The sequence below is a fragment of the Kogia breviceps genome, chromosome 5 (genome assembly GCF_026419965.1).
Source record: "Kogia breviceps isolate mKogBre1 chromosome 5, mKogBre1 haplotype 1, whole genome shotgun sequence".
NCBI classification, from domain to species: Eukaryota; Metazoa; Chordata; class Mammalia; order Artiodactyla; family Physeteridae; genus Kogia; species Kogia breviceps.
The window spans coordinates 21,580,253-21,603,333 of NC_081314.1; the positions used below are offsets into that span (position 1 = coordinate 21,580,253).

Below are 23,081 nucleotides of genomic sequence, written 5' to 3' on the forward strand. Positions count from 1 at the left end.
CAAAATTAATGCACAGAAATCTCTGGCATTATTATACACTAATGATGAAAAATCTGAGAGTGAAATTAAGAAAACACTCCCATTTACCACTGCAACAAAAAGTTTAAAATATCTAGAAATAAACCTACCTAAGGAGACAAAAGACTTGTATGCAGAAAACTATAAGACACTGATGAAAGAAATTAAAGATAGAAATAGGTGGAGAGATATACCATGTTCTTGGATTGGAAGAATCAACATAGTGAAAGTGACTCTATTACCCAAAGCAATCTACAGATTCAATGCAATTCCTATCAAATTACCACTGGCATTTTTTACAGAACTAGAACAAAGAATTTCACAATTTGCATGGAAACACAAAAGACCCCGAATAGCCAAAGCAATCTTGAGAACGAAAAATGGAGCTGGAGGAATCAGGCTCCCTGACTTCAGACTATACTACAAGGCCACAGTAATCAAGACAGTATGGTACTGGCACAAAAACAGAAATATAGATCAATGGAACAGGATAGAAAGCCCAGAGATAAACCCACACACATATGGTCACCTTATCTTTGATAAAGGAGGGAAGGATATACAGTGGAGAAAAGACAGCCTCTTCAATAAGTGGTGCTGGGCAAACTGGACAGCTACCTGTAAAAGTATGAAATTAGAACACTCCCTAACACCACACACAAAAGTAAACTCAAAATGGGTTAAAGACCTAAATGTAAGGCCAGACACTATCAAACTCTTAGAGGAAAACATAGGCAGAACACTCTATGACATCAATCACAGCAAGATCCTTTTTGACCCACCTCCTAGAGAAATGGAAATAAAAACAAAAATAAACAAATGGGATCTAATGAAACTTAATAGCTTTTGCACAGCAAAGGATATCTTAAACAAGACCAAAAGACAACCCTCAGAATGGGAGAAAATAGTTGCAAATGAAGCAACTGACAAAGGATTAATATCCAAAACTTATAAGCAACTCAGGCAGCTCAATAACAAAATACAAACAACCCAATCCAAAAATGGGCAGAAGAACTAAATAGACATTTCTCCAAAGAAGATATACAGATTGCCAACAAATACATGAAACAATGCTCAACATCATTAATCATTAGAGAAATGCAAATCAAAACTACAATGAGAGGGCGTCCCTGGTGGCGCAGTGGTTGACAGTCCACCTGCCGATGCAGGGGACACGGGTTCGTGCCCTGGTCCGGGAAGATCCCACATGCCGCGGAGCGGCTGGGCCCGTGAGCCATGGCCGCTGAGCCTGCGCATTTGGAGCCTGTGCTCCGCAACGGGAGAGGCCACAACAGTGAGAGGCCTGCATACCACCAAAAAAAAAAAAAAAAAAAAAAAAAAAAAAAAAAAAAAACTACAATGAGATATCATCTCACACCGGTCAGAATGGCCATCATCAGAAACTCTAGAAACAATAAATGCTGGAGAGGGTGTGGAGAAAAGGGAACACTCTTGCACTGCTGGTGGGAATGTAAATTGATACAGCCACTATGGAGAACAGTATGGAGGTTCCTTAAAAAACTACAAATAGAACTACCATATGACCCCACAATCCCACTACTAAGCATATACCCTGAGAAAACCATAATTCAAAAAGAGTCATGTACCAAAATGTTTATTGCAGCTCTATTTACGATAGCCAGGACATGGAAGCAACCTAAGTGTCCATCAACAGATGAATGGATAAAGAAGATGTGGCACATATATACAATGGAATATTACTCAGCCATAAAAAGAAATGAAACTGAGTTATTTGTAATGAGGTGGATAGACCTGGAGTCTGTCATACAGAGTGAAGTAAGTCAGAAGGAAAAAACAAATACCGTATGCTAACACATATATATGGAATCTAAGGAAAAAAATGTCATGAAGAGATTAGTGGTAGGACGGGAATAAAACACAGACCTACTAGAGCATGGACTTGAGGATATGGGGAGGGGGAAGGGTAAGCGGTGACGATGTGAGAGAGTGGCATGGACATATACACACTACCAAATGTAAATTAGATAGCTAGTGGGAAGCTGCCGCATAGCACAGGGAGATCACCTCTGTGCTTTGTGACCACCTAGAGGGGTGGGATAGAGAGGGTGGGAGGGAGGGTGATGCAAGAGGGAAGAGATATGGGAACATATGTATATGTATAACTGATTCACTTGGTTGTAAAGGAGAGACTAACACACTATTGTAAAACAGTTATACTCAAATAAAGATGTTAAAATAAATAAATAAATAAAAAATAAAACTTAAAAAAAAAAAAAAAGGAAATGAATATTTGGCAAAAACTTCTCCCTTCAAGAGTTGAGAGCAAAAGGAAAAGATAAGACAAGAACCATGTCTTGATAATTAAGTCAAACTGTAATCATTTATCTTTGTTACATTCATGTGACTTAACTTGGAAATAACAGCATATTTATGCAAGATACTGTACCTTATTAAGGATCAACTTGTTAAGGAAGAGGATCAACCTATCTCGTTCAAGTTTATCTGTGCACTATTGAAATAAATGAGAATTTAGTCAGAAGTAAATAGAAACAGAAATTAAGACATTACCATCACTGGACAAAATCAACCAACAGCCAAAAAGAAGTAAAGTCATCTTGTAAACAAAGAAAATCAGAGAAAACTGTCAATTATTGCAATTGCTCAATGTCTTACATTCTCTGCAATTTTATAAACCTTATTTAATTTCCCTAGAAAGGCAGGTATTTTAAGTCACAAACAGATTAATACATAGCTTTAAGAATGTACATAAAAATTGAAGTAAATGAAAGAATTGGCCCAAATGATACTCCCAAATTAAGTAAAAATTCTAAAGAATTGATAAGTGATGTTTCACATAAATCACATCATCATGAACAGAAGAAGGAAAAAATGTAACTGCCTAAAATACAAATGCTATGTCACAAGTACTTAGTTCACTGGAGTAAGAGTGAATTAGAATTCAATAGTGAAATCTGGTGTAACAGCAAAAAATAAGGGTTTTCATCTAGTTATTTCCTGGGTGTGTTTTGTAAACTTATTCAGAACCAGTTTTCTAATCCACAAAGCATGACTGACAGTTAAGGCAATTATAGCAAGCACTGATGACCATTTTAAAAACTGGTGAAATGATTCTGTCAGTTCACTGAAATTTAAATTGTTAAATGTAAGAGGAATGTAGACACAAATGAAAGAATAAAGTGTATGTAGGTAAGTAACACTCAAATTTGAGCTGCATAATGGATGAATTGATCAGTTTGTTCTTCTCCCACCTTGCTGAAATGTTAAATGACAAACTTTATTAAATTAAAAAAAAACACCCCCCCCAAAACTGTGCTAACTCAAGGTTCCCTTTCTTTATCATTGTAGTTCTAAAAGTTTTATTTTCACACTTTGAAGTTTAGTGTGCTAGCATCATTTAAGATTTTTCCAAAATGTCCATTGCAAAAGAACATTCAACTCTAAAAGTCACTATTTCTTTTACACACCTGTCCAGCTCATCCATACTTAAATTAAAGATTGGCAAATAGATCGCTAAAGAGTTCAAAAGCAGCAACTGAAAAAAATAAACCAACATGGACAAACGCTAACCCATTAGTCATTTTCCTGTTCACCTAACTTTTATTTAAAGAAGTATATTGTAAATTACAGAAAAAACTCATGTAGAAAGTTATGGCGGCGACGTGATCAAATAGAACTTAAATTTAGCTTTGAAAATTTAACATATACTCCAATGACACAATCAAGTAGCAGTTATTTTTTAATGATATCCTTACCCTCTCTAACATTCCAATGATATATCTTGTATCTGTAAAAGGTCCTATTTCTTCATGACATCTGCCATAAACAATAGCAAGGGCTTGTAAACATAAACACTTCATGTTTACTTTTGGGGTGAGCAGGAAACGATGATAAAGCTCATTGAAAAACTCATACCTAGATTTTAAAAAAAGTTCACAATAGAATTAGCCATGAAACTAACAGTAAAAACAAACATAACAAGATATGAAGAGTAGCTTACGATCTCTTAATTGATCCACTGTCTTCATTCTCATCTTCCTCCAATAGTAATCTCAGGTAATAATCTCCTATTTTGATTTCCTCTGCCAAGCACTCATATTTAACCTTTATTAATAAAAGCAAATCACATTATTTTAGTTTACAATACTTTTTTTGGGCAATTTTCCCATAATCACTTCTAAAATTCTTTCTGTTCAGAGTTTTTTTCTTTTCTTGATGAGACAGCCTTTAACAAAAAAATGTGTCACTTCTTAAAATATCTGGTAATTCATTAGTTAAATGTCAAGAGTCAGAATTACACACTAATTTTATGAATGTAAAACTTGCTGATAAAAACTGTCACAAGACTATAAGGTGTCCATGAAGACTTAAGGGAAGAAAACACTAAAAACACCATTAAAGGATAACGTGCTTCTTTCCCTTCTCGGCTGGCTACAATCAAGCAAGAAGTAAATGAGCCCACACTACACACAGTTTGCCAAACTCACACAAGGCACTTCAGGTCTTCCCTGATCTCCCAAGACACCAACTACATTTTATGGTACATTTTTATACAGTATTCATTCTCTGTATGTACAATTACTCCAGGTTACACACTGGAAGTGATATGTGAGGGAGTAGCCCCTGATTGGGAACTGGGGTTTGTCTCAAGCAAAGATTTGCAACAGCTGTAAAAAGGAATTTCTTAACTAGATTATCAAAACTCTTTTTCCAAAGCTTAAAACAGCTGTTTTCTAAAAATATAAACTATACAAAATCAAATATATATGTATATCCATTTCATTTTTTCCCTATAAATTCTGAGTTTTAATTTATTCAACTCCATTTATTAAGAATATAAGGGGGCTTCCCTGGTGGCGCAATGGTTGAGAGTCTGCCTGCCGATGCAGGGGACACGGGTTCATGCCCCGTTCCGGGAAGATCCCACATGCCGCGGAGCGGCTGGGCCCGTGAGCCATGGTCACTGAGCCTACGTGTCCAGAGCCTGTGCTCCGCAACAGGAGAGGCCCCAACGGTGAGAGGCCCACGTTATGGCCAAAAAAAAAAAAAAAAAAAAAAGAATATAAGGTATGTGCCATGCACTCTTCTAGTCATCAGGGATATAGCATTAAGCAAACATAAAAAGTTCTGTCCTTACAGAGGAAGCAGATAAAAAAGTAAAATATATATGATAGTTGGGTGACAGTAAGTGCTATGGAGTAAAATAAAGCAGGGAGGGGGGGAAGAGAGAAAGAGAGAGAGTGTAAGTGTGTGTGTATGAAGAGGGCTATATTTTTCAACAGGGTGGCCAGGTATGTGTGTGTGTGTCTGAGAGGGCTATATTTTTAACCATGGTGGCCAGGGTGTGTGTGTGTGTGTGTGTGTGTGTGTGTGTGTGTGAGAGAGAGAGAGAGAGAAGAGGGCTATATTTTTAACCATGGTGGCCAGGGTGTGTGTGTGTGTGTGTGTGTGTGAGTGTGTGTGTGTGTGTGTGTGTGTGTGAGAGAGAGAGAGAGAGAGAGAGAAGAGGGCTATATTTTTAACCACGGTGGCCAGGGTGTGTGTGTGTGTGTGTGTGTGTGTGTGTGTGTGTGTGTGTGTGTGTGAGAGAGAGAGAGAGAGAGAGAGAGAGAGAGAGAGAGAGAGAGAGAGAGAGAGAAGAGGGCTATATTTTTAACCATGGTGGCCAGGGTGTGTGTGTGTGTGTGTGTGTGTGTGTGAGAGAGAGAGAGAGAAGAGGGCTATATTTTTAACCATGGTGGCCAGGGTGTGTGTGTGTGTGTGTGTGTGTGTGAGAGAGAGAGAGAGAAGAGGGCTATATTTTTAACCATGGTGGCCAGGGTGTGTGTGTGTGTGTGTGTGTGTGTGTGTGTGTGTGTGTGTGTGTGTGTGTGTGTGTGTGTGTGTGTGTGTGTGTGAGAGAGAGAGAGAGAGAGAGAGAGAGAGAGAGAGAGAGAAGGCTATATTTTTAACCAGGGAAGGCCCACTCAGATGACAACCTTTGGGAAAAGACCTGAAGAAAATGAGGCTCTCTGTAGAAAAGCGTATTTAAGGCAGAGGGAACATCAAGTAGAAAGACCTTGAATCAAGAACATGAATTTGGTGTTTTCAGGGAAGCCAGTGTGGCCACAGGCAATGGTGAGAATATCAGGAGATGAGATCAAAGAAACAATGGTTGGATTTAGGGGGTACAGATCTTGTCTTGTAAGTTATTTTAAAGACCCAGGCTTTTTACTAAGTGAGTTGGGAAGCAATAAGAGCACCAGACAGGGCTTGGAGCAGAGAAGTAACAAGATCTACTTACATTATAACAAGATCATACTGCTACTATGTTGGTAACAGATTACAGAAAGGCAATGGTGGAAGCAGGGAAACTGCTACGATCCCATAGAGAAGAGGGCTGGGTTCTGGGTAAATTTTGAAGGTGCACTGAATAGGACTCGCTGACAAACTGAATTTGGGGCATAAGAAAAAAAGATGATGTCAAAGGTTTTGACTAGAAAATAAGGAATAGCCATTATCTAAGATCAGAAAGACTGCAAGTGAAGTAGGTTTGAGGGAAGAACCAGAGCACAGTTTTACAGCTAAGTTCTAGAAGCTTATTATATATCCAATTTATAGGATAAAAGTATGAAGTCTAGGAAAGAAAGTGTAAGCAGGAGATAAAAATCTTGAAGCCATCAGCAAATAAAAAACATTTAAGCCATGAGAAAGGATGAGATCACAGAGGCAATAAATATAAATGAAAAGAAGCCCAGGAACTGGTCCTTCAGGGCCAACCAGCATTTAGCAGTTGGGGCAATAAGGAAAGATGAGCAAAGGAGGAGGAATGGACAGTGAAGGAGAAAATCCCAGAGAATACAGACTCCCAAAACCAAAGTAAAGAAAGTTTTCTCAAAGAGGTGGGAATGAGCAAAAACAAATCATTAACATGTTTAAGAAATGCAGTTGGGTTAAACAGCAAAGCCGGCAGGGTCACAAACTTGCTCAAATTTACACCTATAATAAAAATTTACACACACACACACACACACACACACACACACACACACACACACACAAGATTATCTACCACCAACATGTTTCTTCTTACTTTGTCATTCTTCACATCAGTACTTTAATTAAGCAGCAAAAAAATGGCCACATTCGGAATCAAATTACCACGAAAAGTCTATTAAACAAGCTACAAGAAATAAGAACAGGCTATGTTTCAATAAATAATTTAAAGGGGAAAGAAAGCAAGGAACAGATCTAGAATGCATAGGATCAAATTTATTGACTCCTACATGATTTTCACATACAAAGCTGAGGTACTAAACAAAATTAATTTTTCATTTGTCTCAGGCAAAATGAAAGTTTTCAATATTTCCTTCATAAAATTATAAGTGAAAGGTAAAGATATGTCAAACAACTACAAATTAAAAAAAAAGAAAAACTCCAAAACTAATACATCCTTCAAAAAAAAACTACTATACTACAAAAATTAAAATTTACCTCAAATTCATGGTGGTTCCAGGAGATCACATTAGCACTACCAAGCTCTCTATCAATATTAAATGCTCTCATTTCAGATTCAAGACTATCTCTCAATTCTTCTCGTGTTTTGAAATTCCAAATTAAGTTTGACCTGGCATGGTCCTGACCAAACCTAGATATACATGTAATCAGAAAATAGTGGGAAGCAATAAACAGTTTTAAAAATCTATAAATCTCCCCTACAACTTATAATAAGCAACAAAACAGTGGAATTAATAAACTTTAGCAAGCGTAAAGAAAGAAAATAAAATCTACTGTGTAAAGTTAGTATAGTAAAAGGTTAATGGTAGAATTTTAGTCACAGGTATACAGGTGCTCATTGTAAAATTCTTTCACCTTTTCTGTATGTTTAAAAGTTTTCATTATAAAATGCTGGGGGAAAAAATGAAGCCAAACTATAAGACAAATCTGTGTGGATTTTAAAACAAGGAACTGATATTTCAATTTTAATATTTATTGCTAATATCAATTCCAGTCAGAATTATAAACAGATACCAAATTACAGGTTGGGGATAAGAATTTCTGGATAATTGAGTATGAAATGTGTGGGATGAGCAACATTCTAGATTAGAACCTTACAAACTACCCAAGAAAAAATACTGCTCAACTGTCAAGCTCTGATTGATATTTTCAAAATACCTTCCTTTTATTCATGAAATTATTTAACTATCATAATAAATTTGAATTCAAGTCTGAACTGGGGTGGGTGGGCTTTATACGCATTCACTTTCAAACTGCAATCCTCCTAAAAAGTCTGATGCCAGAATTCCAAGGGAATTCTAGGGAGGACAACACAACTGAGGGATTCCAGAGGAAGAAAACCAAGGCATATTCTTAAGGCTGTATTATATACATACTACACTTTTAAAGTACTGTGGGAAGTTCCCAAAGCACATATTTTCCCTTATTAACCAAGGTATAATCAATAGGTCGGCTTCCAGACTGAGTATTGTGAGTTATCTCAAAAAAGTTTTTGCAAACTCCCCAAAATGTTCCAAAGTCCTTCTATGTGTGTATGACTGTGTGTGGGGGGAGGGTGTTGAGGTGGAGGGTGCTGGGGAGGTGGTGGAAGCAGTAGATGGGGAGGAGGGGTTACCGTATTAGAAAGGCTGGAAAAGTATATGAGGTCAGCTAACTTGGACACCCATTTCCCACAAGCCTCCTTATGGTTTCATCATCCAACTCTTTAAAGACTCTATTTCCAACAAGGCTGAAGGAAGTTATAATACAGTTATTTCTAAGCCATGATAAAGTGTTTTAAAGTAACCATGTCTAAGCCTTAATAAAATGCTAAAAGTACCTTTGGCTCGTCAGACTACCAACACTCTATAAAAGGTCTTAATTTTACGAAAGCATCACTAATCATACCAATCTTAACAGTTGTATAATTCTTGACCCTGAGAGCATAAAAATACCTGTAGCATAAAGCATTAGATTCAAGCAAAAACAAAAAAACAACTGCCCCAAAATTAAATTTGGCAATACCAAATTTAATTAATTGGAAAAGAGGCCTAAAGTTTACCTATAATAGAAGAGATCCCAGTTTGCTTCTATTTTTATTCTCTGTCTTCTCTTTCGAAGAACTACTGGCTTTTGATTTATATTCTGGAAAAGAAAAAAACTTCATAGTGCTCAATCTGGAGCTACCAAATAAGCTCAGGCAGAATATCATCACTTTGTAAGTGATGAGAAACATTTCCTTCATCAAATTTTGGCAGACACAAAATTAATGGAACAAAATCTATAAAATATGAATACAGAATATTAGATTATATCACAATATAATACTTTGCCAGTATATATTTCTATAGTGTAGCTGAAATATTTTCCATGTAGCCTAAAGTTATTGTTTCAAATCCAAATTTTGTTAAAGTTTACAGTGATGACTAATAAAATTTGCAACAGTCAAAATCAGGTGACTTATTTTAAACATTTACATGCAGTTAATACAAAAATCATGGCAAAACAATAAACACAAAAGATTATAGGTTATTAAATTGCTACCAAAGCCAAGAGGAGCAAGTATAAATTGAAATAGCTAATGGACAAGAAATAAGTATCTACATTCAGACACATGTGAAGTGAGACTTTAATTTACTAGACAGAGAATATCAAAGACAACTCCACATGCAGGCAGTTTAATGCATTTCACACATGTAGCAGGGACTTAAACTCACCATATTGTTTCTGTCCTGAATTTAATTGTAAAAAAGGAAAAAAAATTTAAATGAAATAAAAATAAGAGAGTGAGCCTACATCTGCTATGGTATGTCTATTATACAAATTCCACAAGGATATCACCAGTATAAATCACCCTTAAGACAGAAAAAGGCCCACCTGCTTCTCTGAAGTCTATGACTCAAATTTTAGGCAGTCATAAACCCATTTGAAAATTCAAAGAAAGCTATGGTCCTATTCCAGAGAAAGACACATACATAAGGTTTACAAATGGAGGGGAAGATTTCAAAGATTTCTTGCAAGTCTGTATATGGACTGGAGGTTAAGAATCTTTGCTCCAAGCAAAACGTGTAGATATTTCAGTCATGAAAATTCTAATCCTCAATGTGACAGAAGCAAAAAGTAGAAAGTAGTTATAGATTAAAACATAAAAGTCTGTAACTTCATTAAGGAAGTGGCAAATCATATAAAATAAAGCAAGAAAACAGACTAGATATCACAGAAAGAAAAAAGGTAAAGTAGTAAATTTTTAAAAGTAAATGCTGTTTGAAATGTAAAACATATTGATGAATTAGGGAAATATTCCCTACAAATTTTAATTCTGTGCACTATCATGAAAACTAATGTTAGGTGACTTGAAGAAAGTATATAAATAGTTCGTATTTTTAGTTTTAATGACAAACCCTTCCTTAAAACCTCTAATCAAGTACTACTTTCAATTTCCCCTGCCTTCAGGACAAAAAGCTGGGAGTCTAGAGTTATGAAAATGCAAACACTATACAGAAAATGGACAACCAGCTCTCCATAAACTAAGCTGACTGATTTAGAGACTTAGGTTAAAAGCTCTAACTGGCTAAACAAATCCCTAAACTGAAAACAACACAAATAAGAAAAAAGCAATTTTATACATTAGCCAAAGGTTATTATTAATCCAACAAAGAACATTAGCTACAAATGGAACTGACTCCCTAAACATTCTGATTATATAAGAAATGCAGTTCATTTTAAGACTAAACAGTTAATCGAGACAATGGTTAATTCTTTAGCTAAAGCACAGGTTCATTAATTAGATATTTTGGTGTTAATATTTCTACGAATAAAATAGTCACAAAGATTATTCACTGTTTCATAAAGAAATTAATGTTGAAAACAGTATCCTGGCAGAAATAATTGCTCAGCACTTTAGATAACACCTCATGTAAATGAAACCAACAGACCAATAAAACATTCTTGATATTAAAAATACATTGTTTTCCCTCTGAATTTTTTATCTTTAAATAACAGATGCTATCCGCATTTCTAGCTAAAATAGCTTTGTGTTCAAGTGTATGCTGGATGTTATATATGAAATCTGATGCCAAAAACTTATTTTCAGTATAATTATACCCAACAGCTTGAAACAACTGTTATTTCAGAAATGGGTTTAACTACCTGAAGCCAAAAGTTTGTAATTTTTAACAACTGTGAAAATAATTCATTTCATATCTACAGACTTTCAATTTTCAAATGCTATAGCAATATTATCATGACAAGACATGCACTGTCTTTTATTAGAGGTGCTTTTATTATTGACTTCCTTGTACATCAAAACAACCCCAAAGGACAGAGAAGGGAGGTACTGTTATTTTGATTTTATGAAAGAGGAAAGTGAAATTCTCAAAACCCGTAACTTGCCATATGGGTAAGTGACAGAACCAGACTCAGATGTAGGTTAACCAATTCAAAGTTCAGTATTCTCTTTACTATCCTAGACCTCTGAAAGCCTGTTTAATGATTATTTATAGTGCATATGTCACTCATACAAATTAGCATTAATTCATTATGCTCAACTTCTAAAGAACTCAATTTTGGTATCAATTTCAGATAGACACACAAGACAATAATATTTCTGTTCTGTTGCACCTGATGCCTTATGTTTAGATATTCTGGAAATTCATATGAAACATGTTTCTTTCAGAAAGTTACTTATATTACTTTCCTTGAATAAGAAAATAGTTACCCTAAATACAGAGATGGTTAAAGGGAAAGAATATAAGTGTGGTCAACAAAAACTGAGATCAAGTCAACTTTTACATGAAACCTTAAATCATTCTTAACCACTGCACATTCCATCCTAGACAGAAGGATGAACATTACTGGATTAGGTTCTGTAACACATACTACATGCTGAAAAATGAGACTAAAACTGTTTCAGATCTGATCTTGATTTGAGGAGCTAATAAAATTTAAGTACATATAGTAAATTTAATTTTAACAATGTGAATCTTATTTTCAAAATACTTGTCTAGATAGCTCTCAATAAAAAAGCTAAACAGGAAGGGCAACTTTATTTGCATAGCTACAAAACAAAGTTCAGAGAAGGAAGGAAAAAGATACATATGAATTTAAAAGTCTGGAAACTGGAAGTTATGGAAGAAATTTATGTAAGAAAGAGTGGAATTTTATATTAACTAACTAAAATCCTAACCACTGACTCATAAAACTATGAATTAAGAAAAATTTATATAAAAATATAATCAGAATTAAGTGACATTTCTTCAGGTGTTCAGTCAAAAGTATCTGTACCATTTCTGTGAACAGCAACAATTGAAGTAATCTAGGATACATGGAAGTGCTAGAAATTCGGAAGAAGACTTTATTTTTACCTCTTTTTGTGCAATGCCCATTCTATCCCTCCAATGCATTAACACAAGATCCACTTTTTCTTTGGCAAATTTTTCAACTTCTTTAGCAGCTTTACCAGCTAGTCTTTGCCACTCTGGAACTTTATTAAATTTTCCATACTGATCCTATAAAATAACATTGAATTCCATTACACTCCTAAAATTTCAAATTTATTTTAAAAATCTAATTAAAGCCAAGTTGTACTATTTTACATGATTAAATACTGAAAAAAAATAGTGAAAGAACAAGGTGAAAATTTCTACAACAAATTATACGTTTTGTCCAAGAAATTTTAAACTTTTTTATCTAGCTTTCAAGATGAATCTTTTAGAGGGATGGCAAGATATAAGTGGGAGATGGGTGCAGACAGAAGTGGGGTGAAGACAGGAAAAGAACACATATAAGACATTATTATAATAGCATATCTTGAAAGATGTTAAGTAATTTTCTCAAAGATAGCCCAACATTAATAATAAAGATAGCTCTGTAAAGAAAAAAAAGCCCTACATAAATTATATTTTTCAGTGTTGTCCCTTCACCAACATTTATCAATTACATATTATGTGTGAAATATCACCTTATACATATGAAATTTTTAAAAAAATCCATTCGTGAATGTACCAGTATGTTGTTAGAGAAAAAAAATACAAGATTATTATTATTCATAAAATTAGATTGTGGTGATAACTGCAAAACTGTAATGATTACAGAATTGGAACCTAAAAACGGGTTAAAATTTTGGGGATGTAAATTCTACCTCAATAAAGCTGTTAATAATAATAATTTAAAAAGACTACTACTATTTAACATGTGTTTTGGAAAAAAGTACTCTTTCATCTGGAAAAGATACTCAGGACAAGCCTATTTACCATTGCTATTTTCACATTATCTCTAACATGCATCCGATCAGCATCCTTCTCAGGAACTGGATCTGAGCTGTCCAAGTAAGCCAGCAAGCCTGGTGGCTATAAACAACAAACAAAAACAAGATATAAAATCCATTTTCAAAACAACTGCACACACACAAAAAAAACCTAGCCTTCGAAACCCAAATAAATTAATACTATGATTTAGCTATTAAGCATAGCATTTATTATATGACAACTCCTTTGATAAGTATCTTTTATATTAAAAATAAACAGATAAACTAAAAAAACCCTTAACAGTATAAACAACTTATCAATGAAATTTTATTGGGCAAGAATATATACATTTCTCCAGTTGTTCAACTGACTTACCAAAATGCGTTTCAACAAGTTTGTCGCAGTTAAATTATCAGCTGTCCAGAGTCCCACTAAATGTCTACTCAGCTGTCTGAAAAAAGCAGACGTTGAGAAAGGTTTGCTTCTTTATCTCAGGTAGAACAAAAAGGAATTTTTAAGAACAAAATATAAGAAATAAGACTATAGTTAAAACAACAACAACAACAACAACAAACATTCTATCTACTCAACACTCTGTAATAACCTATATGGGAAAAGAATCTAAAAAAGAGTGGATATGTGTATATGTGTAACTGATTCACTTTGCTGTAGACCTGAATCTAACACAACATTGTAAATCAACTATGCTCCAATAAAAAGTTTTAAAAATCATTCTGATGTTAAATACTAAAAATTAATATTTTAATTTGGAGAGATGTATGAGATAGTTAATTCAAATACTACTAACGTTTTAGTATTTTCTCCAAACTAAAATCCTTCCTTGATGAACTCACTAATTTTCAATGGACCTGAACATGAGGAAGTAGGTTCTTACCACTTTTAAAGATAGGGAAACAATCAGACTTGATAATATAATTAAGTTTGTATAACAAATCCTGCTATAGTGACCACAGCATTCTGGAATTCTTTGGAATTCTGAACATGAGCAAAAGTCAACTATGTTCTAATATATACTTTTTGACAAGGTCAGAGATATAAAATATTTTCAGTTTTGGAGTATGAACAAAGACTAAAAGTTTTGGAGTATGAACAAAGACTAACAAAGACTAAAAGAACTTTTGAGCTAAAAGCACATTTCGGTTCAAAGTGAAAATCTAAGATCCACGCTGAAGCTATGACTTAGTCATTTATTAATCTTAATCCCCATGATGATATCTGCTACCCAGACTGGAAGCTCCTCACAAACAGGGTATATATTTTATTCACCACAGACCATTCTGTGCTTTCATAAGGATTCAAATGCCATTTGCAATAAGAATGAGCATGAAACCTGTGAGGGGAATAACCAAACAACCATCTACAGGCTTATGTATTTATATATGTTACATTCCCAGAAGAAAAAAGTTCAATAGGAAAACCCAAATTGTGCTTTGTTCTGACACACACACACACACACACACACACACACACACACACAACCACTACTAAAACTGTTCACTCTTATGCCTATTTGGAAGCTAAAATTTTGAAGTAATGACACTTGTAATTTCCTTCACTGGCATTTGGTAGGTATCTTATCAATGATTCCTAAAAAGGTTTTAATTAGGGATAAGAGAGATAACATATTATAGCAGCTATTTGTAAAAGATAAAGCAATGCAGATGAAAAGTAGTATTTCTATTATAATTTGACAGCTTTTCAATATTGTGATTGATCACAGTAGGGAACGCAATTGATTATAATAAAAAGGAACACAAGAAACAAAGGGCTGACATGAAGGGGTTTAATAGAATTAGACATCAAATAGTTTCTAGTGTAACGAAAGATAGTGCTTAGCATTGCTAATAAGGCAGTAGACCAAGGAAATAACCTTCCTTTTATATCTTTTTATCCTCACAAGCAACACAGAAGACTACTTTTGTGACTAACATTTACAAGTAAGGGATGCAGATAGCTTATAATAGTATAAACAGCAGAAAACTACTGGCAGGGCAGCACACGATAACATCCAATAACTGAACATAGGTGATAAAGAAATGAAATTTATATTTCCATAACAAAGTAAGCCTAAGTCAGCAATTTATGTTATTTCAAAAAGTCAAAAAGAACATGATTAAAACATTTATTATATATATATTTTTAACTAATATGAGTCATGAGTAGTAATATGGTATGCTAAGGATATAGGAAAGGATCACATGTCAGGAATTATAAAGAAAATTAAAAGGGCTGGAATTCATATAGCCTGGAGTAAACAGATTTATGTGTTTCCTCATATTTGAAGGATTATTATATAAAAAACAAAGACTTGCCAAAGGGAAAATTGTTTAACTACAAGAGATTTAGGATAGGCTTAGGTTAGGCTGGTTAGATATTAAAGTTTTCTTTATTCTTAGAGTACCTAACTAACCAAAGTTATTTGAAAATTGACTAGGTGGGTCATCTACATGCAAGATGGCCAGGAGGAAATACAAGAAGAAAAACCCTGGGGACATGTGGCTCTAGTTCCATAAGCTACTAGGCACTCTTTCCCATGTTCCAGTCCCATGATTATGGGTATAGAGCCTGATGAGCGGAGAGTGGGGGTAAAAAAAGCAGTTTTATTTTTTTCCTCCCAAGTTATGCAGGGATAGGGGCAATGATCATTTGGGTAAAATCCTTCCATAAGGAAAGGAAAAGAACTAGGTGAATCAAAAGAAAATGAAACATTTATGCAATCCAAAGACTAATTCTGTTTGTTTTACATAATATCTGAACCCCTTCTCTAAACAGCAAGTTAACTTATAGCAAATTAAATTTAACCTACCTATTTGTAAGCATCCTTTGATCTGAGCTTATTGTGAACATCGCAGTGTGCAAATGTCGAGGTAAGGCACCTTCACTTAGGGCAAGCTCCTGCATTTTTGTAGCAATTTCTTTGTCACCTTCCTTTGGAAAAAGGGTAAGATGATCCCTAAAGCAACAATCTAAAGCAAGCTATCCTGATTTTGTAGAACTAATTTTACATCTCTAGATAAAATTATTCAGTATACAATATAATAAAAATTAAAAATGCCACTTCAATTATCCAAAAATACCGTACGCAAATAGTAGTATAAGTCACTTAAAAATATTATTTGCCTTTGGAATGAGGTTTAAATGTTCCCAGATAAATTTATCTTATGAATTATACTTTGCTTAATATTAAAATTAGGTTCATTCCCTGAGTATATATAATATCAGCCAATGAAGGGGAGAGGTGACTCAAAGAAATCAGCAATTCCTACCAAAGGCATCTGCAAACCTGGTTTGCTTTTGTTATTAAAGATATATTCATTTTCATAGTGAATACAATTCTTTATCTTTTTTAAAGAATGATGTGGTATTGAGGTAGTTTTCTATTCTGATGTCACTCTGCTTATTTAGACTCACTTTGACAAAAGGGTAGGACAGATAGAACTATTAATCAAAGGTAATCATAGAATTATGAATTAAGCAAGCAGTGTGATATTTAAGACAACCTGTCGAAAAGTAAAAATGCTTACGTTATTGAAAAAAAGTACAATAGAATAACTGAATATGCAGTAAGTATACAAATATACACACAGTATGAATATGTACATATATCATTTTGACACAAATGAACATGTAGTATGTATATAAAATATACATAGTATGTATATGTACATATATAATTTTGAACATGGCCTAAGAGGAAATTTACCAAAATACTAATAGCAGTTTTCTCTGGATGGTAAAAATACAGGTGACTTATTTCTTTCTTGTTTTTTTCTGAACAACCCAATTTTTCTTAAAAGATCATATACTGCTTTCGCAATCAGAAAACAATAATTTAAGATACTTGCCAGGATTTCAGTGTAAATAAATAAAGCCTTCCTTACATAGAAATTGGCTGTAGTCACTGGCTACGAATCTGATATATGTGGCTTGCAGTGAAGTCAAAGTTGGCTTTTTGGTTATACCTGCCACTCATTAAATATTTCTGAATCGGGCTTCCCTGGTGGCGCAGTGGTTGAGAGTCTGCCTGTTGATGCAGGGGACACGGGTTTGTGCCCTGGTCAGGGAAGATCCCACATGCCGCGGAGCGGCTGGGCCCGTGAGCCATGGCCACTGGGTCAGTGTGTCCGGAGCCTGTGCTCCGCAACGGGAGAGGTCACAACAGTGAGAGGCCCGTGTACCACAAAAAAAAAAAAAAAAAAAAAAAAAAAAAAAAAAATATATATATATATATATATATATATATATATATATACACACACACACACACACACATATGTATTTCTGAATGAATGGCAATATAGTGGATCAAGGTCAGGAAGATCCTTTTGTATGGTCTCACGGTCCTAACTGTCCTTGGTTACTTCAAGCTCTGTGGTACTTACTTTGGAAGCTGATATTGAGCATAGAACCCATTAGCTGGAGGGGGAAAATTAGCCTTTAGCTGCATGTATACACTAAAAATGCAAAAAAACTTTGATGTTCCAATCAATCTAATGTCTATACATAATTTTTTTAATAGCTGCTTATGAGTATACTAATTCTGTGCTTATTATTTAGCTACCTGTTATATTTATGAGCTATAATGGCAAAATTTTTGGATAAAAGGAGCAAACACTCTTACATTTTAACCAAATTATTACTATGACAACAAAAGAATACAAGAATCAAAAGCCATTAGACTGCTATTGTAAACATCCAGTATGTAAGTTCACATTCATAGCCCCATCTCATCTTCCAAAAAACATAAGGCTAAAGCAACTATCCTGGAGAAGCAATAGCTCATGTCCACCAATATTATGTCCTGATCTCTAGAGCTTAATTATATATGCAGGTTAACATGAGGGACTTTTTGTTACCATACTTATTTGATATTACTTGGCTACAAACTAACTCTATTAACAGATTTCCATATAAACTCAGTACCTAAAGTTTCAATACCATCACCACCACCATCCCCAAAAGAGAGGAAGAGAGAAAAAATGCTAAATTTTCTTTTAAAGTAAAACAAACAAATAATGGAGGACCAGAAAGATTCATTTGCTCTAAATCCACTTACTTAAGAACTTTAAATTCTTAGTTTATTATTAAGGACTGTTTCTGCAACTAGTTTAAAACTAATCTAAGGATTTAAAATTACTTTTCTTACCCAGAAAAACTGCATATTTTCCATAAAAGACTGAAAGGTAATTTTGTCAGCCCAAGTTAAAATAGCCAATCAACATTCAAGTAAGTTTAACATTTCAAAATTGTTCTCTCACCTCTATTATTGCCTTCATAACCAATCCAGCTCCCTTTATAATTGCCATGGAAGGATGCTTCAAAATAGGGAGAAAGAAGTATCATAGAATAAAAGAATCTTATCCCAACATATTTAGCTGTTGCTCTTAAGAGGGATACACAATTTTATGCAAGGTATAAGCCATAAAATTAGTAAAGGCTACATCTCAAAGTCAGTTCACAGTTTGGTTTAAAAATGTTAGGTATTCTTACAATATAGCTTCACACATACTTAAAACAAAGAGTTTATAGTAGTAGAAAACAGCTGGCACTTATCTGAATATATATTCTACTTACTGGAATGATATCAAATAATTATGGTATTAAAATAATAGAAATCAACATTTATAAAATAAATATAAAATATAAATATATACACACATGTACATAATAAATATTATGGTATTATATGAAATAAATATTTTCAATTGCTTACGAACAGCCCTGCTAAAGCTCATCTTATTATATGGAAATTTTGTAGGGAACTACAAAAAACTACAAAAGGGAACTTTGGGTCTACCACAGAAAAAAATGAGTTTGTCACTACTTCTAAGATGGAAAAGATGGGCAACAGAGTCAAAAAGTGGTCTAAGGCTATCAACAGAGCTCTATGTGAAACACAAAGAAATTCATGGAATTAAATGTCCTAAAATAATAATGTACTTAGGCTATATTTATTTATATTACCACAGAAGCATACATGTACTATTTTAAAAACAAACTGACCCAAAAAGTGGTTCTCTCAGATTAGTTGTTATCTCATAAAAGTATAAGCTCTCACCTGAAAGAGTTTAAAAAGTGTTCTTCCATTGGATGCTACCATCTCCAAGAGCATATCAAACTGCTGCCCTTCTGTTGTCTCACTATATGGAGCACAGAGGGCAAAAGTAAGGAAGTCCAAGAGTGAACTAATAACCAGGGCACCAGTCCCATGATCCTGAAATAAAGTAACATATTGCCTTGGCTTAGGACAGAGAGCTTCACTTAAAACATAGCAGTAATGGGTTTCTTTGTTATTCTATATGTTAGAAGTAAACATTTAATTTCCCTACATGAGTTTCAAAGTACTCTTAACATGAGTACTACTGGAAGCAGTACTTGTTTTACTAATGTATCAAATCCACAGTGCTAACCATATCTCAAAGGGAAAATATTAAAATTCTGTCATATTTCAGGAGAACAACCAAGACTCCTCAAACATATATATAACTAAGGTTAATGTGTATTTGTATAAAAAGCAATCTTTGACAACACTTGCAAAACTCTGGCAATTTGTTCATATTCCTTCTAGATGTTATATACTGCCATCTCCAAAAATGTTACTAATGACTGAGGAACAAAGATTTGCCTTAGTTTTTTTTTAAGCAACTTATTTCATAATGACATTTTTAAAGAGAAAAAAAGCAAAAATCTGCGATATAACTGTAAGAATTTAAAGGCTTTGCAACTTATCCTTTCCAGATAAATGGATATAGTCCTAAAACAGAATATTTTATTATTAACGACCAAGCTAAACCAAGATTGACCAAAAGTTGAGGGCCACAATTTAAAAACAAAAAATTGTCCATGCTGTACTTAAACAATACCTTTCAATATGTATGGTATCTCTCATTAAGACAAATTTAATTATAACTTACCACATGGGAATTAAATTTCTCCAGTAAGTTTTCCAGAAACTTCTTTGAAGAGAGAAGAGAAGCTTTGTTTAGCTGTTCTTGTCTTAAGTCATAGTCATCATGCATGGGCTATTGATTAAAAACAGTGATAATTCATAAGCAGTGGCATCACACAAAAGTCATTTATAAAGAGTACTCATTGAACACTGAAAAAACTAAAAACCATAGCCTTTAAAATTTAAGGCAGAAAGGACTCTCATGATAAGAGAGCAGAAGTGATAATTCCTCCTGGGTCTGATGACACTTCGTGGATGATCTGCCTAACAAGTAACTGTAGATAGTACTACACAGGTAATTTTGAGAGAAAAAGTCACAGATCTCCTTCTTAAAAAGCAAATGACATCCATTCTTCCTCCCCCAGTTTTGTAATATAAATTTGAAATGATAAAACTTAGCATTTAAAAGTAAGTACTAAAATTAGCAGTAAATACTTCCGGTCTCAAGATGATTCTTTTTTGACTGCTGGAATAAACTAAGAGCATAAAAAGGATTCCAGCATGACAGTTAAGAGTAAAGATCAAATCCTAATTCTGCTACTGACTATAACCAAGCTTAGATACAGTTAAATTACTTTAACTCTCTTAGTTTCATTTTCCTCAGTTATAAAGTGGGAATAACAGTACTTACCTCACTGGACTATTATGAAGTTCAAATGAGATAATTCACATAAAATACACAGCAAACCTCATTAATTTTTAATGAGGTCTCAATGTGTTTACTTCACACTACTGTTATCTTATGTTCTAGTTGTTCCACTAATTGTTTTATTATTATTATTTTTTAAAATATTTATTTATTTATTTATTTGGCTGCATCGGGTCTTAGTTGCAGCATGCGGGGTCTTAGTTGCAGCATGCGGGATCTTCGTTGCTGCATGCAGGGTCTTCATTGAGGCATGCAGGATCTTTGGTTGTGGCATGCGAACTCTTAGTTGCGGCGTGTGGGATCTAGTTCCCTGACCAGGGATCGACCCCAGGCCCCCTGAATTGGGAGCACGGAGTCTTAACCACTGGATCACCAGGGAAGTCCCTCACTAATTCTTTAATGGAATTATTTGTAGTAAAGATAATAAAATCCACTTTGGGGAATAAATACAAGGTTTGAAACAAGTGATTACTTATGTTTACTATATACCACTAAGTCTGCCTAAAAACACTTAATAAGGAATAAAGTCTCATATACTCTACACAAAATTGAGATAAATCAGAAACTTGAAAGTTATATTGAACAGCTGCTTTTCCCCCCCAACAAGCTGTCAGCAAGTTAGATTTTCACCTCTCAAACAGTTTTCAAATGTGCCTTCTTTAGCCCATCCTACCTCAGCATCTCATGTCTTACACGATAATTTGCTCTACCCGCCTCTTAACTTGACCTCTAACCTACACTCTACATACCATCCATGAGCTTTCTAAAATTCAAACATGGTATGTTATCACTCCTGTTGAAAAATCCTTCAGTTGTTCCTTACTAAAGCATACAAATCTTGCTTCTCTGTCTGATACAAAAGGCTTTTTATAGTTGTCTCTGCATACATCTCTAGCTGTAACTCCTAATCCCATGTGCCCCCATACATACGTTATGATCCAATCATATTCAATTATTTGCTGCTTCCCAAATATGCTTTTGCACATGCTATTCCTTCATTCTAGGAAAGTCTTCTCACAGCTAGAAAATACCTGCCTGCCTTTCAAGATTCAGATCAAGGTAATGTCTTCCAGAAAGACTGGCTTAGAATCTTTTATCTTCTCCTCATCACAAAACCAAAATTAAGTGCTGCTTTTTACAGATCCCATGGCCCCTACTACTTTATATTGTATACATATGCCTACCTCACTAGACTGTTAGCAATTTCAAGGAAGTAACTCTGCCTTAACATCTTTGTATTTCTAGTACATAGCATGGTGCCTAGTTTATGCTAAACAAATGTTTGTTTGAATAAGTAGATGGCTATGAGAGCAAGTTAGGAAATATAGAAACACTGAATTTAACTGGTACAATGAAAATCTGGGTTTGTGGAAGTTTAAACCATCAGTCAACTTAAACAAAATCAGTTTACTTAAGAAAAACACTAGTACTTACACACATGAGGGCACAGAGCATATCAACGGCTGCATGGATTACTCCATTGTTGCTCCTCTTGAGTGCTTTTACTACCTTCACTCCTAGACGCTCCCGAAACCTTGTGGAACAAAACAACAGCATATAGTAGCAATGTCTGAACATTATTCTATTATTTTATTATTAAAATATAACATAAATCATCTTAAGTTTCTATTGCATTACTATAACAATTACATATTCTGAATCCCATCTCTGGAACATATCAGTTATCATAATAATTTTTTTCTTTCAAGGGGAAGATTTTTTTTTTAAGGTTAATTAAAACTAAAAGGCATACAATTTCCCATTCAAACTCACTAAAACAGAGTCAGTAATATCACGGGTGAATGGATAAATAAGTCAGAAATATCATTTCCATTCACCTTCCTTTTTTATTTCTCATGAATAGAAACTACTATATCACCATATTAAAAGGTATCAGGTTTTACTCAGATATAAAGAGGTAAATTGTTGATTATTTGCTATTTTGAGTTGTTCAAATTCTCTGAAGAAAAAAATTAAGGCAACTTACTTTGGAAGCTGAGTAAAGGCTAGAAAACCAGCTTTGGAAGCCACAAGCCTCCTCACAGCCTGGAACTGACTCTCAAGTTCTGCATTGGAAGCAACAACATCCCCCTCTTGGGACAATAATGCCGTTATGGCATTATTGATCAGTTTTTCTTTGTTTTCTGAGAAGAGACCCTAGGTAAGGAACAATATTTCAAAAAAGTTTCCATACCAAAAGTTAATGACAATGAACATATTATGATAC

General features: G+C 34.3%; 1 protein-coding gene across 3 annotated transcripts in view; it reads right to left on the minus strand.

The window, feature by feature from the left end:
- DNAJC13 (DnaJ heat shock protein family (Hsp40) member C13) overlaps positions 1–23,081 on the minus strand; it is a 127,724-nt gene that overhangs the window by 57,016 nt on the left and 47,627 nt on the right. For all 3 annotated transcript variants that reach the window (XR_010840634.1, XM_059064174.2, XM_067033783.1), the window contains 14 exons: positions 22,842–23,011; positions 22,289–22,388; positions 20,171–20,278; positions 19,315–19,470; positions 18,515–18,571; positions 16,063–16,184; positions 13,611–13,686; positions 13,242–13,337; positions 12,354–12,497; positions 9,053–9,135; positions 7,489–7,642; positions 4,016–4,119; positions 3,771–3,930; positions 2,444–2,506 (listed from right to left, as the gene is read on the minus strand). Coding sequence is in view for 2 of the 3 variants with exons in the window: in XM_059064174.2 (XP_058920157.1) it covers positions 2,444–2,506; positions 3,771–3,930; positions 4,016–4,119; positions 7,489–7,642; positions 9,053–9,135; positions 12,354–12,497; positions 13,242–13,337; positions 13,611–13,686; positions 16,063–16,184; positions 18,515–18,571; positions 19,315–19,470; positions 20,171–20,278; positions 22,289–22,388; positions 22,842–23,011 (1,593 nt within the window). In the remaining variant the exon portion in view is untranslated. The remainder of the gene's footprint in view (positions 1–2,443; positions 2,507–3,770; positions 3,931–4,015; positions 4,120–7,488; positions 7,643–9,052; positions 9,136–12,353; positions 12,498–13,241; positions 13,338–13,610; positions 13,687–16,062; positions 16,185–18,514; positions 18,572–19,314; positions 19,471–20,170; positions 20,279–22,288; positions 22,389–22,841; positions 23,012–23,081) is intronic.